This window comes from Staurois parvus, unplaced genomic scaffold (genome assembly GCF_062004578.1).
Source record: "Staurois parvus isolate SC_StPar_1 unplaced genomic scaffold, SC_StPar_1.0 ptg001481l, whole genome shotgun sequence".
NCBI classification, from domain to species: Eukaryota; Metazoa; Chordata; class Amphibia; order Anura; family Ranidae; genus Staurois; species Staurois parvus.
In genome coordinates this window covers 793,196-813,117 of record NW_028319277.1, presented here as the reverse complement: position 1 = coordinate 813,117, position 19,922 = coordinate 793,196, and the positions used below count along the sequence as shown (strand labels likewise).

The window sequence follows — 19,922 nt, the reverse complement described above, 5'->3', positions numbered from 1 at the left end:
TTCATTCTTCTCATTCTTCTTTTCATTCTTCTTTTCATTCTTCTTTTCATTCTTCTTCTCATTCTTCTTTTCATTCTTCTTCTTCTTCTTTTCATTCTTCTTTTCATTCTTCTCATTCTTCTTTTCTTCTTCATGAAAAGAAGAATGAGAAGAAGAATGAAAAGAAGAATGAAAAGAAGAAGAAGAATGAAAAGAAGAATGAGAAGAAGAATGAAAAGATGAATGAAAAGAAGAATGAGAAGAATGAAAAGAAGAATGAAAAGAAGAAGAAGAATGAAAAGAAGAATGAGAAGAAGAATGAAAAGAATGAAAAGAAGAATGAAAAGAAGAATGAAAAGAAGAAGAAGAAGAATGAAAAGAAGAAGAAGAAGAATGAAAAGAAGAATGAAAAGAAGAAGAATGAGAAGAAGAATGAAAAGAAGAATGAAAAGAAGAATGAGAAGAATGAAAAGAAGAACGAAAAGAAGAAGAAGAATGAAAAGAAGAATGAGAAGAAGAATGAAAAGAAGAATGAGAAGAATGAAAAGAAGAATGAAAAGAAGAAGAAGAAGAATGAAAAGAAGAAGAAGACGAATCTTTTCATTCTTCTCATTCTTCTTTTCATTCTTCTTCTTCTTCTTTTCATTCTTCTTTTCATTCTTCTTCTTCTTCTTTTCATTCTTCTTCTTCTTCTTTTCATTCTTCTTTTCATTCCTCTTCTTCTTTTCATTCTTCTTCTTCTTCTTTTCATTCTTCTTTTCATTCTTCTCATTCTTCTTTTCATTCTTCTCATTCTTCTTTTCATTCTTCTTCTTCTTCTTTTCATTCTTCTTTTCATTCTTCTTCTTCTTCTTTTCATTCTTCTTCTTCTTCTTTTCATTCTTCTTTTCATTCCTCTTCTTCTTTTCATTCTTCTTCTTCTTCTTTTCATTCTTCTTTTCATTCTTCTCATTCTTCTTTTCATTCTTCTCATTCTTCTTTTCATTCTTCTTTTCATTCTTCTTCTCATTCTTCTTTTCATTCTTCTTCTTCTTCTTTTCATTCTTCTTTTCATTCTTCTTATTCTTCATTCTTCTTCATGAAAAGAAGAATGAGAAGAAGAATGAAAAGAAGAATGAAAAGAAGGAGAAGAATGAAAAGAAGAATGAGAAGAAGAATGAAAAGAAGAATGAAAAGAAGAATGAAAAGAAGAATGAGAAGAATGAAAAGAAGAAGAGGAATGAAAAGAAGAATGAGAAGAAGAATGAGAAGAAGAATGAGAAGAATGAAAAGAAGAATGAGAAGAATGAAAAGAAGAAGAAGAAGAATGAAAAGAAGAAGAAGAAGAATGAAAAGAAGAATGAAAAGAAGAAGAATGAAAAGAAGAATGAGAAGAAGAATGAAAAGAAGAATGAAAAGAAGAATGAGAAGAATGAAAAGAAGAATGAAAAGAAGAAGAAGAATGAAAAGAAGAATGAGAAGAAGAATGAAAAGAAGAATGAGAAGAATGAAAAGAAGAATGAAAAGAAGAAGAAGAAGAATGAAAAGAAGAAGAATGAAAAGAAGAATGAAAAGAAGAAGAAGAAGAATCTTTTCATTCTTCTCATTCTTCTTTTCATTCTTCTTCTTCTTCTTTTCATTCTTCTTTTCATTCCTCTTCTTCTTCTTTTCATTCTTCTTCTTCTTCTGAGGATGAGGATGAGGATGAAGAAGAAGAAGAAGAAGAAGTAGGATGAAAATAAGAAGAATTCCAAGCCGGCAAAAAGTGTATCTGCAGAGCTCCTCTATTTCTGACAGTTCTCTGACATTCACATTTACAGCGGTTGAAACATTGTATCTATTTGTTTCCATAAATGGAATACAATGTTTCAACCGCTGTAAATGTGAATGTCAGAGAACTGTCAGAAATAGCGGAGCTCTGCAGATACACTTAGCGGAGCTCTGCAGATACACTTTTTGCCGGCTTGGAATTCTTCTTATTTTCATCCTACTTCTTCTTCTTCTTCATCCTCATCCTCATCCTCTTCTTCTTCTTCTGAGGATGAGGATGAGGATGAAGAAGAAGAAGAAGTAGGATGAAAATAAGAAGAATTCCAAGCCGGCAAAAAGTGTATCTGCAGAGCTCCGCTAAGTGTATCTGCAGAGCTCCGCTATTTCTGACAGTTCTCTGACATTCACATTTACAGCGGTTGAAAAATTGTATCTATTTGTTTCCATTTATGGAAACAAATAGATACAATGTTTCAACCGCTGTAAATGTGAATGTCAGAGAACTGTCAGAAATAGAGGAGCTCTGCAGATACACTTTTTGCCGGCTTGGAATTCTTCTTATTTTCATCCTACTTCTTCTTCTTCATCCTCATCCTCATCCTCTTCTTCTTCTTCTGAGGATGAGGATGAAGAAGAAGAAGAAGAAGTAGGATGAAAATAAGAAGAATTCCAAGCCGGCAAAAAGTGTATCTGCAGAGCTCCGCTAAGTGTATCTGCAGAGCTCCGCTAAGAAATAGCGGAGCTCTGCAGATACACTTTTTGCCGGCTTGGAATTCTCCTTCTTCTCATCCTTCTTCTTCTTCTCATCCTTCTTCTTCTTCTCATCCTTCTCCTTCTTCTCATCCTTCTTCTTCTTCTCATCCTTCTCCTTCTTCTCATCCTTCTTCTTCTTCTCATCCTTCTTCTTCTTCTCATCCTTCTCCTTCTTCTCATCCTTCTCCTTCTTCTCATCCTTCTTCTTCTTCTCATCCTTCTTCTTCTCATCCTTCTCCTTCTTCTCATCCTTCTTCTCATCCTTCTCCTTCTTCTCATCCTTCTTCTCATCCTTCTCCTTCTTCTCATCCTTCTCCTTCTTCTCATCCTTCTCCTTCTCCTTCTTCTCATCCTTCTCCTTCTTCTCATCCTTCTCCATCTCCTTCTTCTCATCCTTCTCCTTCTTCTCATCCTTCTCCTTCTCCTTCTTCTCATCCTTCTCCTTCTCCTTCTTCTCATCCTTCTCCTTCTCCTTCTTCTCATCCTTCTCCTTCTTCTCATCCTTCTCCTTCTCCTTCTTCTCATCCTTCTCCTTCTTCTCATCCTTCTCCTTCTCCTTCTTCTTATCCTTCTCCTTCTCCTTCTCCTTCCTCATCTCCAAGGGCATTTAAATTAAAGGTACAGTGTTCTGCACTAATATAAAGGCTCTCTGAAGCCTAGAAACCCTTTTTATAAGTTAAATTTGCAGCGAATAAATTTGCATCGAATCAAATTTCTTCCTCAAATTCGGCGAATCGGCCGAATCGAATTTTTGAATAATTCGCTCATCTCTAGTGATAATGATTGGTGGGGGAAATTCCTCATCAGACACTGAAAACGATTCTGCGACTGAGATCATTGATGTGCGAACTTGGCGCTCTATTTCAAATTTCAGTGTTTTTGGTTTGATTACATTATTGAATTCCATTTATTATTATATTATTATTATGATAATTATTATTATTATTTGTATAATTATTTATTATATTATAATTTATATAATTTATTTTTATATTTATTTATATTATTATTATTATATTTATTTATATAATTTATTTATATTATAATTTAAGTTTTCGTGTTTCAAACTTTATCATACCCGGGATGTTTACTAGACTCTTGTTTTTTTAAGATTTAAGTGAGTTATTCCTAAGAATACCTAAGAATTCCAGACCTACAATATAAAACAACAAATTTCCATGCAAAACAATGTACCACTTTGACATTCAAAAATATTGATTAATTAGACCACCAGGGAGGTTAAAATAACAAAGTTCTCATACTTACCAATGGTTTTGCACAGAGCATCTCTGATCCTTCTCTTCTTGTGTCCCCCGCTGGTGCTTTCTGCTCCTCCCCCTTGCTGAGTACCCTCAGAGCAAGTTGCTTGCTCTGGGGGCACTCATGCATGCTCACTCCCAAGCCACCTCTGTGTCTCTGTAACACACACAGAGTACGGCTTGGCCCCGCCACCCTGCTCCCTCCTCACTGGCTGTGATTGAAAGCAGCCAAGGGCTCCCCCTGTTGTGTCTGTGCCAATAAGAAGGGAGAGACCCAGGAGAGCTGCTCTCGCCCACATCGCTGGATCGAGATTTGGCTCAGGTAAATATTGGGGGGGGGGGGGGCTTTCTGTCAATCTTAAAATCTGCACTCTGTACGTAGCAAAATCCAAAAACTCTGCACTCTATACAAAATACATTCCTGAACCCTGCACTTTGTACATAGAGAACCCTAGATACAACCGGCCCTTTGTGGGTAACCATACTGCTGATGCAGCCAGCAATGAAATTGAGTTTGACACTCCTGCTTTAAAGAAATAAATGCAAGCTCAAAAGCCATGATCTTCTTCATAACTCAGAGTTGCATTTCTTAAATAATTCAGCATGTTTCAGTAGCTGAATCTGTGAGAATATTATAAAAAAGGATATTTTAAAATGCCGATAGCATTGGAGGGTAACCATATTTTCTTTCCTGTCTGACAGTTACACATTCGCAGATGTCGAAAAAAACACGGATCAGGTCTGGAAATTCCACCGTTTTGGTCTCATTAAGGAATATAATGAGAGTCCCGCTGCTCCTCCTCCATTCATCCTACTCACTCACTTATATATTCTCCTGAAACACGGCATTTGTAGATATCAAGCCAGGGGCCACAAAGTTCTAAGTAAGTGTGCTAATAAAGCTAAACCCAGACTTAACCACCGAGGACTCTGCCATTGTGCTCCTTCCATGTGGGAGCTGGTTTGGGATGACCAGATGTTTGGGATAAACCAAACATCAAACTTGGGATAAGAAGCTAAAGTTGCATGATGGGGCATAAATGCTATTCTGGACTCCTGAAGCTTTCAGTCATCAATGTTCACATTATCCAAATTTCTCCCAACACATGTTAAAAAATGTATGCTCCTTCTTGATTGTACAGAACACATGGACATCCATACACTTTAGACATTATTGTAATAAAAGCTTTGGATAACGACACTGATGATGCCACTTTCTACCTACTGGCAGGGTGGGAGCTGGATGAAGAACAAGAAGTCTCGTTGCTCTCCTGGGAATCCTTCATGAAGGACAACTACCAACAGATGAAGAAACAACAAGAAGCTGAAAGGTAAGATATGTCATCTCTGCTGCCCTGCTTGCTGCAAAATTCATGGGTAACTACAGAGAGAGCTTTCATTTAAGACACTGGTGGGCCCAGGGTTGACTTATTCCCCTGTCAATGTTAACATGTGCTGTGAATTGTTTATGGACTTTTAATGAAGTACCCCTTCCCTATGTACATTTTTGCTAACTATACAGTAAGTCAGCATTTTTCAACCATGGTGCCTTAAGGTTTCTTCAGGGGTGTCTTGGCCAAATGTGTAAGAACTGCCCAAACCTTGTATACTAGCCAGCGGGTGGCCTGCCTTTTATTTACACAAAGCCACAGGTTTTCATTATACACCATTATGACCTTCTAGCCACCAGCGTCCTGACAACCAATGACATCATCATTTGTTAAGGAGGATGTTGTTTACCTACACACCATCCTTGTTTCTCCCTCCCCTGTCCCTCTCCATCAGTGCTGCAGTCACATTTAGCTCAGTGATGGAGAAAAACTGAGGGAGAAGAGAAACACTGAAATACAGTAATACCTCGGTTTAAGAATTTAATTCGTTCTGCAGGACTTTTCTTATAGCGAAAAATTCTTAAACCGAAACTCTGTTTCCCATAGCAATGCATTGAAAACCAATGAATCTGTTCCGGAGATCAGAAAAAAGTAAACACTAATAAATACCGCATGAGTTATTTTATCAAGTCATGCGGTATTTTAGTAGTGACAACCATGTGTTAATATTTCACTGTCAGCGGGGTTCCCCACTGACAGCTGAATGTAAAAGAATTGCCGGCAATTAAAAAAATAATTTAAAAAACTGCGTGGGGTCCCCCTTCCCATCCATACCAAGCCCTTCATGTCTGGTATGGATTTTGAGGGGAACTCCCATGCCAAAATTTAAAACAAAATGGCGTGGGGGTCCTCCCCAAAATCTATACCAGACCCTTTTCAGAGCATGCAGCCTGGCAGGTCAGGAAAGGGGGGGGGGGCAAACAATGTTTCTTTTTAGTTTCTTAAAAGAAACAACATTTCCGTTAACTTTGGGGAAAGTGACAGATAATTCTGTGAGCTATAGTGAAGAAAAAAAAAAGAGCCAGCAATTGCATTTAAAAATCAGCAATGACATACACATCGTATTGCAAAAGAAATTCATACAAAATTTGTAAACCAAGGCATTATTTTCAGTGGATTTTCATTTGTAAACCGAAAATTACTTTAGCCGAGGCGTTCTTAAACCAAGGTATTACTGTACTAGTCAGTACCAGTGTGCAAAAGTGTATTTGTAAGAATAAATCACCTCAAATGTAGGGTGTTCTACATGTGTGGATGTTGCTGCGTTACACAGAACTATTAGAATAGTTTTTTACATTTTAGAATGGGGTGCCTTGACTGAAAAAAAAGGTTGAGAAACACTACAGTAAGTTATTACCATTTACTATTCTGGCCAGGCATGCTCTTGGCAGAGTATGGTCTGGGTATAGTAGCTATAGTCTTTTTATATATAAAATGTCATGGAAAAGTACAGGGATGAGGGAGGCTGGCTAATATGCAGGGTAACGTGTCTGTCTCACGTCTTTGGGAACGTGAGACAGACACAGCATGCCAGTCAGTTGTCACAAGAACCCCACCTTTCCCAGTCTGAAGACAGGTAACCGTAAAACAGCATGCATATTCTGATAGCCCACAGCAGAAAGTTACTAGCAACTAGCCAGCCAGAGACAGGACCTTGTTTGGTGGAGGGGAAATGAAGGTAGACCTTTTTAGAAGAGGCAAAAGCAAACATCAAAGCTCACAATACCTCTGGCCACCACAGGAGGGGACTTCCAAATCCTACTGGCTGACCACACATGGGCAAATATATATTACTGTGCAAAAGTTTTAGGCAGGTGTTCAAAAAATGCTATAAATTAACAATGCTTTTAGAAATAGACGTATTAGTAATGGAAAGTACACGAACAGAAGAGAAATTCAAATCAAATCAATATTTGCTGTGACCACCTTTGCCTTCAAACCAGCATCAATTCTTCTAGGTACACTTGCACACAGACTTTGAAGGAACTTGGCAGGTAGGTTGTTCCAAACATCTTGGAGAACTAAGCACAGACCTTTTATGGATGTAGGCTGCCTCATATCCTTCTGTCTCTTCATATAATCCCAGACAGACTCCGTTATGTTGAAATCAGAGCTCTGTGGGGGACAAACCATCACATCCAGGTCTGCCTATTCTTTACACTGAAGATAGTTTTTAATTACATTGGCTATATGTTTGGGGTCATTGTCCTGCTGCAGAATAAATTTGTGGCCAATCACACGCCTCCCTGATGGTATGGCATGATGGATACGTATTTGCCTCTATTTCTCAGCATTGAGGACACCATTGATCCTGACCAAATCTCCAACTCTATTTGAAGAAATGCAGCCCCAAACTTGCCAGGAACCTCCACCATGCTTCACTGTTGTTTGCAGACACCTATTATTGTATTGCTCTCCAACCCTTTGGTGAACAAACTGCCTCCTGTTACAGCCAAATATTTGAAAATTTGACTCATCAGTCCAGAGCACCTGCTGATGTTTTTCTGCACCCCAAATCCTATGTTTTCATGCATAGTTGAGTTACTTAGCCTTGTTTTCACATTGGAGATATGGCTTTTTGGCCGCAATTCTTTAGTGAAGACCACTTCTGGTCAGTTGAACAATAAATGGGTGTACCTGGTTCCCACTGGTTTCCACCAGGTCTGTGCTGTTGGCACTGTTGGACATCTTCTGATATTGAAGGAAAGTAAGCATGATTTGTCTTTCATCTGTTGCATTAAGTTTCTTTGGCCAACCACTACGTCTACAGTCCTTATCATTGCCTGTATCTTTGTACTTCTTTAAAAGAACTTCAACAGCACGTCTTCAAACCCCAGTCTGCTTTGACATCTTTGCCTGGGAGAGACCTTGCTGATGCAGTATATCTACCTTGTTGACGCAGTACAGGTGAAACTCGAAAAATTAGAATATCGTGCAAAACTTCATTTCAGTAATGTAACTTATTAGCTGAAACTAATATATGAGATAGACTCATTACATGCAAAGCAAGATAGTTCAAGCCATGATTTGTCATAATTGTGATGATTATTACTAGAGATGAGCGAATCGAACATGACGAAGTGGAATTCGTTCCGAAGATTTGGAAAAATTCTATTCGCGACGAATCCGAAGATTAGCAAACTTCAGATGCACGAATCGAATTTTCCCAAAAATGGCGGCGACATGTGTGGCGACGGAGAAAATGGACAGAGAAGATGGGGCGGGGATCTCTGGGAAGGCGCGCAGACAAGGCGCGCTGACCCATAATGCATTCATGACATGTGATCGCATTAGCCAATCAGCAGCCAGCCAGCACTGTGTAATGGTGGAGCTATAAATCGCGGCCATCTTAGAATTCTCCATTAGCCTCCGGTCATTCAAGAGAGACAGACCTGTGTGTATTAAGGGACAGAGTTAGGGCCACAGAGACTTTAGGGCCACAGAATCGTTACTCAGGGACACAGAATCGTTACTCAGGGACACAGAATCGTTACTTAGGGCCACAGCTATCAAAGAATCGAAAATTTAAAGTGACATACACCCTTTTTTTTTTTGGTGGTAACTCTGTCGTGCACAGTTGGTGCTGCAGTTTGCCGATTGTGCAAAATAAACTGACTTTCTGCTTCACAACCACTATTGTACGTTCAAAGAGTTAAATCCATTTACACGCCGGCTGGCGGTAATATTTTTGGGGTGATTAGTGCATTCCAGTGACATAAACGTACAGTTTCCAGCCAACGGCAAGCTGCAATTGACCGATTGTGTACAATAAACTGACTTTCTGCTTCACAACCACTATTGTACGTTCAAAGAGTTAGATCCATTTACACGCCGGGTGGCGGTAATATTTTTTGGGTGATTAGTGCATTCCAGTGACATAAACGTACAGTTTCCAGCCAACGGCAAGCTGCAATTGCCGATTGTGCTAAATAAACTGACTTTCTGCTTCACAACCACTATTGTACGTTCAAAGAGTTAAATCCATTTACACGCCGGCTGGCGGTAATATTTTTGGGGTGATTAGTGCATTCCAGTGACACAAACGTACAGTTTCCAGCCAACGGCAAGCTGCAATTGACCGATTGTGTACAATAAACTGACTTTCTGCTTCACAACCACTATTGTACGTTCAAAGAGTTAGATCCATTTACACGCCGGGTGGCGGTAATATTTTTTGGGTGATTAGTGCATTCCAGTGACATAAACGTACAGTTTCCAGCCAACGGCAAGCTGCAATTGACCGATTGTGCTAAATAAACTGACTTTCTGCTTCACAACCACTATTGTACGTTCAAAGAGTTAAATCCATATAATCCCAGAAGCTGCTCAGTGGGTCAGGGCAATAAAGCTCCCGGTTCGCAGGTTGTTCCGTCTTATGGATGGAAGTACGACGGTATATGATCTTCTTCGCACCCACGGCATTACTTTGTAGAATTTCTGCATTGCATCTGCAATCACAACGCTGACTTCCCGGATCGCCACTCAGCCATTGGACTCTTGATAGTCGTCTCCCCACACTGCTGCTGGGGGGACTTTTTAACCTAGGCCTGTGTATGGCCTTCAATTGAAGCTGCTTCCGCTCCGCCACTCTGCCATTGGACTCTTGATAGTCGTCTCCCCACGCTGCTGCTGGGGGGACTTTTTAACCTAGGCCTGTGTATGGCCTTCAATTGAAGCTGCTTCTGCTCCGCCACTCTGCCATTGGACTCTTGATAGTCATCTCCCCACACTGCTGCTGGGGGGACTTTTTAACATAGGCCTCTTTATGGCCTTCAATTTAAGCTGCTTACGCTTCGCCACTCTGCCATGGGCCCCTGTACCGCCTCCTCTTGCTGCTGCCAGGTCCAGAGTGTGTCATGGGTCCCTGTACGGCCTCCCATTGCTGCTGACTTCATCGCCAGACTCTGCCATGTGCCACTTTCAGGTCTCCTTACACTGTTGGTGGGTTCCATTTTGTGATAGGGTGCTGTATGGCCTTCCATTGCTGCTGCCTCCACCGCCACCCTGCGCCATGTGCCTCTGTCGTCTGCTCACGCTGCTGACGGCTTCCGCTTTTTAACCGAGGCCTGTGTTTGGCTTCCGAATACTGCTGCATCCACCGCCACCCTGCACCATGTGTCTCTGTCGTCTGCTCACGCTGCTGACGGCTTCCGCTTTTTAACCTAGGCCTGTATATGGCTTCAGAATAATGCTGCCTACACCGCCACCCTGCGCCATGTGCCTCTGTCGTCTGCTCACGCTGCTGCCAGGTCCATACTGATTCATGGCCCCCTGTACCGGCTCCTCATGAACGTGGTTCAGCGGGTTTGCATCACTTAACGGCAAATCGTTGACAAACGCTGGGACGTTCAGTGTTGTGCGCATTAAGCCAGACACCAAAGGGCAGCACAGACCTGTTATTACTCGCTCAAGCATGGCTGAACAAAACCAGTCTCTACCACAAATTGGACCCAGACCTGCCCAGGGTCTCGTAAGTAGATTGCACAGAGGAGTAGAGTTCGTTATTGGAATTAACTGTGAGGGACTTTTAAACCTAGGCCTGTGTATGGCCTTCAATTGAAGCTGCTTCTGCTCCGCCACTCTGCCATTGGACTCTTGATAGTCGTCTCCCCACGCTGCTGCTGGGGGGACTTTTTAACATAGGCCTCTGTATGGCCTTCAATTTTAGCTGCTTACGCTCTGCCACTCTGCCATGGGCCCCTGTACCGCCTCCTCATGCTGCTGCCAGGCCCGTAATCTGCCATGGGCCCCCGTACCGACTCCTCATGCTGCTGCCAGGCCCGTAATCTGTCATGGGCCCCTGTACCGCCTCCTCATGCTGCTGCCAGGTCCAGAGTGTGTCATGGGTCCCTGTACGGCCTCCCATTGCAGCTGTCTCCATCGCCACACTCTGCCATGTGCCACTTTCAGGTCTCCTCACACTGCTGGTGGGTTCCATTTTGTCATAGGGTGCTGTATGGCCTCCCATTGCTGCTGCCTCCACCGCCACACTGTGGCTCCACACTCTGGTTTTGGCCCCGTGACTGCCCAAATGAGTGAAGTGTGCGGTGATTCTAAGATCGACGGCACTCATCTGCATGTCATACTGACTGACAGTATTATTTCTCTTCCCCAGCAGACTCCAAGGGCATTTAAATTAAAGGTACAGTGTTCTGCACTAATATAAAGTCTCTCTGAAGCCTAGAAACACCCTTTTTATAAGTTAAATTCGCAGCAAATATATTCGGCTCGAAGCGAATTTATTCGGCGAATTCGGCGAATCAGCCGAACCGAATTTTTGAATAATTCGCTCATCTCTAATTATTACTTACAGCTCATGAAAACACCAAATCCACAATCTCAGAAAATGAGAATATTGTGAAAAGGTGCAATATTCTCGGCTCAAAGTGTCCCACTCTAATCAGCTAATTAAGCCATAACACCTGCAAAGGGTTCCTGAGCCTTTAAATGGTCTCTCAGTCTGGTTCAGTAGGAATCACAATCAAGGGAAAGACTGCTGACCTGACAGTTGTGCAGAAAACCATCATTGACACCCCCCATAAGGAGGGAAAGCCTCAAAAGGTAATTGCAAAAGAAGTTGGATGTTCCCAAAGTGCTGTATCAAAGCACATTAATAGAAAGTTATGTGGAAAGGAAAAGTGTGGAAGAATAAGGTGCACAAGCAGCAGGGATGACCGCAGCCTGGATAGGATTGTCCGGAAAAGGCCATTCAAAAGCGTTGGGGACTTTCACAAGGAGTGGACTGAGACTGGAGTCAGTGCATCAAGAGCCACCACACACAGATGAATCCTGGACATGGGCTTCAAATGTCATATTCCTCTTGTCAAGCTGCTCCTGAACAACAAACAACATCAGAAGCGTCTTACCTGGGCAAAAGAAAAACAGACCTGGTCTGTTGCTCAGTGGTCCAAAGTCCTCTTTTCTGATGAGAGCAACTTTTGCATCTCATTTGGAAACCAAGGACCCAGAGTATGGAGAAAGAATGGAGAGGCCCAAGGACCCAGAGTATGGAGGAAGAATGGAGAGACACAAACTGCAAGATGCTTGAAGTCCAGTGTGAAGTTTCCACAGTCTGTGTTGATTTGGGGAGACATGTCATTTTCTGGTGTTGGTCCACTGTGCTTCATTAAGTCCAGGGTCAACGCAGCCGTCTACCAGGAGATTTTGGTGCACTTCATGATTCCTTCCACAGACGAGCTTTATGGGGATGCTGACTTCATTTTCCAGCAGGACTTGGCACCTGCCCACACTGCCAAAAGCACCAAAACCTGGTTCAATGACCGTGGGATTACTGTGCTTGATTGGCCAGCAAACTCGCCTGACCTGAACCCCATAGAGAATCTATGGAGCATTGCCAAGAGAAAGATGAAAGACATGAGACCGAACAATGCAGAGGAGCTGAAGGCCGCTATTGAAGCATCCTGGTCTTCCATAACACCTCAGCAGTGCCACAGGCTGATAGCTTCCATGCCACGCCGCATTGAGGCAGTAATTGCTGCAAAAGGGCCCAAACCAAGTACTGAGTACATATGCATGCTTCTACTTTTCAGAGGTCCGATATTGTTCTATGTACAATCCTTGTTTTATTGATTGCATGTAATATTCTCATTTTCTGAGATTGTGGATTAGGGGTTTTCATGAGCTGTAAGCCATAATCATCACAATGATGACAAATCACGGCTTGAACTATCTTGCTTTGCATGTAATGAGTCTATCTCATATATTAGTTTCATCTTTTAAGTTGCTGCACTGAAATAAATGAACTTTTGCATGATATTCTAATTTTTCGAGTTTCACTTGTATATCTACCTTGTTGATGTGGTATATCTACCTTGTTGTTCTCAGTCTTGCCATGGTGTGTGACCTGTGACTACTGATGGGCTGATCACCCCTCTGTTCGGTTCACGGTCTCACATTCAAACCTACAGAATGTTCGAATGTGAACTTCGAACACAAGCAAATTACTGAACGGTATCTTACTACATCTAAGGTGTGAGGTGGTAAGATACTGCTCAGTTACTAAAATACCGCATGAGATATTAAGTCATTTTAGTAGTCAAACATTCATTGTTTCAGCTGTCTGTGGGGTTCCCCGCTGACAGCTGAATGTAAAAAGAATTGTCGGCATTGCCTGACAATTTATTTTAAAATAAAAAACAAAAAACAACGTAGCCCTTTGGGTCTGGTATGGATTTTGAGGGGAACCCCTCACGCCAAAATTTTAAAAAGAAATAGCGTAGGGGTCCCCCCCAAAATTCATACCAGACACTTATCCGAGAATGCAGCCCAGCAGGTCAAGAAAGGGGGGGGACGAGCGAGCGCCCCCCTCCTGAACCGTACCAGGCAACACGCCCTCGCCATGGGGGGCTGCTTTGGGGCAGGGGGTGCTCCTCCTCCCTAAAGCACCTTGTCTCTATGTTGATGGATACAAGGGCCTCTTCCCCACAACCCTGGGCTGTGGTTGTGGGGGTCTGCGGGTGGGGGGCTTATTGGCATCTGGAAGCCAATGAGTATGCAGTACTACCTATTCACATGCTTGCACGCAAAGGCGAAAGCACGTGTCGGCCCAACACGCACACAAACTGTGATCGTCCCACACATGTGAGTTATCACCACAAAGGTCAGGCCATGGGCACTAATTCTAGTAATATACCTCCTCTGTAAATCTAAAGCGGTAACCTGTAAAGGCTTTTAAAGCGTTGCCTATGGATAGTAAAATGTACATCGTTTATTGCCATTGCACAGGCGTGCATAGTTTTAAAGAGTGACATGCTTGGTATCTATTTACTCAGTGTAACATCATCTTTTATATTTAAAAAAATAGGTTACGTTTTGTGTTTTTTTTTTTTGCATTAAAATTAAAAAAAAAAGTATTTTTCCAAAAAATAGTATTTAAAAAACTACTGCGCAAATACCGTGTGACATAAAAAAATTGCAAAACCCACCAATTTATTCTCTAGAGCCTCTGCTTTCAAAAATATATAATGTTTGGAAGTTCTACGTAATTTTCTAGCAAAAAACCCTGATTGTTACACAAAATTCCTGAAAAAGCCTGGTCCTTAGGTGGATAACCTGTTTCCCTGCTGATTCTGCAGCCAATGGTCTGATGAGGAGACAGTTGTCCATCATTATTCACACACAAGACTGTCAGAAGCTACTTGACATCTAGACAGGGGCAGACTGGCAACTCATGGGGCCCCTGGGTAATAGGGGATCATAGGGCCCCTGTGTCCTCACCCACACTCAAACCACACCCAAATAACCCTATGAAAGGTACCAGGGGCATCTCATGGGGCCCCTACTGACCCTGGGCCCTCGGGCAGTACCAGAATGGTAAGTCCGTCCCTGCATCTAGGTGTTAATTACTTCGATCTCCAGGCTCAGGAGCAGTTTATTGAGATTCTAATATCTGATTATTGTCTGCTACCCTGACTGCTGAACTAAGAAAAGTGCTGTGTCTGTAATATCATACCGCTTTTACATTTATGTTATATAATGTATTCCTGACGTGCCATATTTGTGTCTGGTGCAGTGTCTCCGCCATGCTGTGTCTGCTGGAGAAAAAGCTGACTGTTCTGGAAGAGCAGGTATATTTCTTAACCACTTCAATACCGAGTACTTTCAGCCCCTTCCCGCCCACAAACAATTTTCAGCTTCCAGCACTGTCGCACTTTGAATGACAATTGCGCGGCCATGCAACACTGTACACAAGCTACATTTTTAACCTTTTTTTCACACAGAAAAGTTCACCATGATAGAAGCAGCTAATAAGTTATATCAAATTAGACATGAAAGCATCCACAGTTCCAAAAGTTTGCTCACAATTGCGACAATTGGGTGACCAAGATCGCATGGATTGCTCTTAGCAAAAGGAAGCTGCCCCCCTTCACATCACTCCCCACAGTAGTGTCCTCTGTCCCCCTTCACAATATCTCCCACAGCAAAGTCCTCTGTCCCCCTTCACAATATCTCCCACAGCAAAGTCCTCTGTCCCCCTTCACAATATCTTACACAGCAGTCCTCTGTCCACCTTCATATCTCCCCCCACAGTAATGTCCTCTGTCCACCTTCACAATATCTCCCACAGTAATGTCCCTTCTCCACCTTCACATCACCTCCCACAGTAAAGTCCTCTATCCACCTTCATATCTCCCCCCACAGTAAAGTCCTCTATCTACCTTCATATCTCCCCCCACAGTAAAGTCCTCTGTCCACCTTCATATCTCCCCCCACAGTAATGTCCTCTGTCCACCTTCATATCTCCCCCCACAGTAATGTCCTCTGTCCACCTTCACAATATCTCTCACAGTAATGTCCCTTGTCCACCTTCACATCACTCCCCACAGTAATGTCCCCTGTCCACCTTCACATCACCCCCCACAGTAATGTCCTCTGCAGGGGCGGACTGACCATTTGGAAACTCGGGCACTGCCCAAGGGATCGGGGTCAATAGGGGGCCCCATGAGATGCCCCTGGTACCTTTTTCATAGGCTTTTTTGAGTATGGGCAAGGACACAGGGGCCCCATGATCCCCTATTGCCCGGGGGCCCCATGAGTTGTCAGTCCGCCCGTGGTCCTCTGTTCACCTTCATATCACCCCCCCACAGTAATGTCCTCTGTTCACCTTCACATCACCCCCCACAGTAATGTCCTCTGTTCACCTTCACATCACCCCCCCCACAGTAATGTCCTCTGTTGACCTTCACATCACCCCCCACAGCAGTGTCCTCTGTCCACCTTCACATCACCTCCCACAGTAGTGTCCCCTGTCCACCTTCACATCACCTCCCACAGTAGTGTCCTCTGTCCACCGTCACATCACCCCCCCACAGTAATGTCCCCTGTCCACCTTCACATCACCTACCACAGTAGTGTCCTCTGTCCACCTTCACATCACCCCCCACAGTAATGTCCCCTGTCCACCTTCACATCACCTACCACAGTAATTTCCCTTGTCCACCTTCACATCACCCCCCACAGCAATGTCCCCTGTCCACCTTCACATCACCTCCTAGAGTAGTGTCATATGTCCACCTTCACATCACCCCCCACAGCAATGTCCCCTGTCCACCTTCACATTACCCCCCACACTAATGTCCCGTGTCCACCTTCACATCACCCCCCACAGTGATGTCCCCTCTCCACCTTCACGTCACCCCCCACAGTGATGTCCCCTGCCCACCTTCATATCACCCCCCCACAGCAATGTCCCCTGTCCACCTTCACATCACCCCCCCACAGCAATGTACCCTGCCCACCTTCACATCACCCCCCACAGTAATGTCCCCTGTCCACCTTCACATCACCTCCCACAGCAATGTCCTCTGCCCATCTTCACATCATCCCCCACAGTAGTGTCCCCTGTCCACCTTCACATCACCCCCCACAGTAATGTCCCCTGTCCACCTTCACATCACCCCCCACAGTAATGTCCCTTGTCCACCTTCACATCACCCCCCACAGCAATGTCCCCTGTCCACCTTCACATCACCACCCTCCACAATAGAGTCCTCCGCCCCCTCATAGCAGAGTCCTCTGCCCCCCTCCCCCACAGTAGTTTTCTGTAAACCCCCCCAATGCTTTGTCCTCTGCCCCCTCATCCCACAGTAGTGTCCTGTACCCCCAATGCAGTGTCCTCTGCCCCCCTGCCCCCACAGTAGTGTCTTCTAACCCCCAATGCAGTGTCCTCTGCCCCTCTCCCCCCACAGTAGTGTCCTTTATATCCCAATGCAGTGTCTTCTGCCCCTCTCCCCCCCAGTAGTGTCTTTTATACCCCACTACAGTGTCCGATCTCCCTGGATCCTGCATTCACTATATCTGGTGTCCCCGAACCCTGCATTCACTATATCCTGTCTCCCCGTACCCTGCATTCACTACATCCGGTCTCCCCGGACCCTGCATTCACTATATCCGCTCTCCCAGGACCCTGCATTCACTATATCCGGTCTCCTCCGACCCTGCATTCACTATATCCGGTCTCCCCGGACCCTGCATTCACTATATCCTGTCTCCCCGTACCCCGCATTCACTATATCCGCTCTCCCCGGACCCTGCATTCACTATATCCGCTCTCCCAGGACCCTGCATTCACTATATCCGGTCTCCCCGGACCCCGCATTCACTATATCCGGTCTCCTCGGTCCCTGCATTCACTATATCCGATCTCCCCGGTCCCTGCATTCACTATATCCGCTCTCCCTGGACCCTGCATTCACTATATCCACTCTCCTCGGACCCTGCATTCACTATATCCGCTCTCCCCGGACCCTGCATTCACTATATCCGCTCTCCCCGGACCCTGTATACACTATATCCACTCTCCCCGGACCCTGCATTCACTATATCCGTTCTCCCTGGACCTTGCATTCACTACATCTGGTCTCCCCGGACCCTGCATTCACTATATCCGATCTCCCCGGACCCTGCATTCACTATATCTGGTCTCCCACAGTACGCACAACATGGAAATGCAATTATTTTAGTAAATATTAACAGCTAAATACCTTTTCTCATCAGCAGTTAGAGCAGTCTTGTGGCTTCTATCAATGTCCGGCCGAGCACTTGGTAAAGCTTGTAGGAAGAGTTTTCTTACTGCTCTAGGAGGATGCAGAACCCCTGATCTCTGTGTGGACAGTGCTGATTGGCCCTGTGCTGATCACATTCACTCTCCCAAACCCCCCCCCCCCCCAAAAAAAACCTCTCAATCTTGTGACCAACAGAGCACTGGTTAAAGCTTGCAGGAGGAGTTTTCAATTCCTAAAATATTAGTGCAGCGCTAAAAAATGCATGTGATAAATTCCATAAACGCATGGGACTTAAACACATATGTGAGTAAAGTGCTGAAAGTGCAAAATTAATATAACTAGTTCAAGATGACATAAAATGCAGTAAATTAAGTTCATGAGAGCATTTGTGAATTTAAAACGTCTCCTGTGCAAAGATATCAGCTGAAGAAATGCCTGTGATTGGCACGTGAAGTTATCCGTGAAGAGTAACTGTGTAAAAGGAAATCCTCCCTTGATACGGATGTACACTCACCAGACCATAAATTATAATGCGCATTGATTATAATACATCGCACATCTGGGGGTGCAGCGGTATGCTGACAGCTACAGGGTCATCCATCCGTCAGGGTGGGTGTCTGGTGGTCCTGGGGGAATTAGCTCAGCCACAGGAGCCAGAAAGGTGCTTATAGTGTAGTATTTTATTTAAGGTAATAATAACAAGTAACATAAAAACGTATCCACGTGGAGTAATAAAATAAATTAATTAATTAATAAAGTACCAAAATGGCCGCCGCTCATCAGTAGCGATGGCTAGAGTTCAGCAATAGGGCTCCCTCCAACGCGTTTCGTGTAATAACACGTCTTCAGGGGTACACCCATTCAGTCTGCTCTGGGAGGATGCAGAACCCCTGATCTCTGTGTGGACATCGCTGATTGACGCTGTGCTGATCACATGCACTCCCCCCAAAAAAAAAAAAAAAACCCTCTCTAGCAATACACACCAAACTGAGCATGTGCAGAGTGTCTCCACATGATATGTATTATCAGGAGATAGGGGGGGGGCACTGGAAGAAAGGGAGTATCAGAGAACTCAGGATCAAACAGCCTTTTTACACAATACGGAGGACTAACCCCTTAGGTTCCACAGTGAGTATAACAAGCATGGTTTACTGCATCTACAGACTGATTGTTCTGTTGTGGGTTTAGCAACACTTTAATACAAATTATACAAAAAGGGGCTTTGAGCCCACTCTGTAAATGTAATCACATAGGGCCGGGGTCAGTCTCCTTTAAGCAGAAGTAGTCTTGGGCCCCTGTAACACTAAAGCTGACCACACACAATACAATCTGAACTTACAATCTCCTTCAGATCTTCCATCAACTATTAAGAGAACGGCTCTGTCTCACTTGATGCAAACTGAATTGCTTGTTTTGGTTTCCCTTCATATTACATCGTTTTGGTCAATCTAAATGAGATAGTACAGAGATTGTGTCTAATTGTATGGTGTGTGCCCGTCCTAACTGGCTTCTTGTGTTGTATATGGACCAGTCTACACAAAAACTGAACTGGATCATCTCAGCCCTGACGGAGAAAGATTCCAGGAGTAAGACGCGGACATTAGGTAAGATTGGTCTGTTATGGATATTATGATGTGACGTGGCTCCTGGTATTATATCTCTCGTCTTCCCGGTCAGATGATCGCAGATCGCAGGACTCAGAGGAGACGGTTGCAACAAGCCCAGATGGAAGCGGGGAGAAGCTCTGCCTGTACCACGTCAACTCTCGGATCCTGCAGTACCCAGACTCTAAAATAACCCGCTACCCAGTGCCCGATGAGTTTGTGCCATGGGAGGTGAGTACCTGTCAGTGACTGCTGAAGACTTTGCCTTGGGAGACAGGTTCTCTGGCTCCCAAGGCAAGGATGCCAAAGTGAACCCCCAAGATTTTTTATTTGAGATTATACAAACAAAAAATCTAAGAGTAGTTAAAATTACAATTTACTAACATTACAACTTACTAAAATTGCAACTTACTAACATTACAACTTGCTAAAATTACAACTTACTAACATTACAACTTGCTAAAATTACAACTTACTAAAACTACAACTTACTAAAATTACAACTTACTAAAACGACAAAATTCCTAGATTACAAGTTACTAAAATGACAAAAATCTCCAATTTATCAAATTTTAAAAATTACTGAAATGACAAGTTTTACAAATTACTAAAATTATAAATGACTAAAATTTCAACTTACTAAAATGACAAAATTCCTAAATT

At 43.5% G+C, this 19,922-nt stretch overlaps 1 protein-coding gene across 2 annotated transcripts in view; it reads left to right on the top strand.

Annotated features, from left to right (window-relative positions):
- The window catches only part of LOC149435695 (transient receptor potential cation channel subfamily M member 2-like), a 155,722-nt gene that overhangs the window by 111,807 nt on the left and 23,993 nt on the right, over positions 1 to 19,922 (top strand). For both annotated transcript variants that reach the window (XM_089662481.1, XM_089662480.1), the window contains exons 22-26: positions 4,443 to 4,624; positions 4,972 to 5,071; positions 14,664 to 14,718; positions 19,187 to 19,259; positions 19,333 to 19,490. In XM_089662481.1, coding sequence (XP_089518607.1) covers positions 4,443 to 4,624; positions 4,972 to 5,071; positions 14,664 to 14,718; positions 19,187 to 19,259; positions 19,333 to 19,490 — 568 coding nt within the window. The remainder of the gene's footprint in view (positions 1 to 4,442; positions 4,625 to 4,971; positions 5,072 to 14,663; positions 14,719 to 19,186; positions 19,260 to 19,332; positions 19,491 to 19,922) is intronic.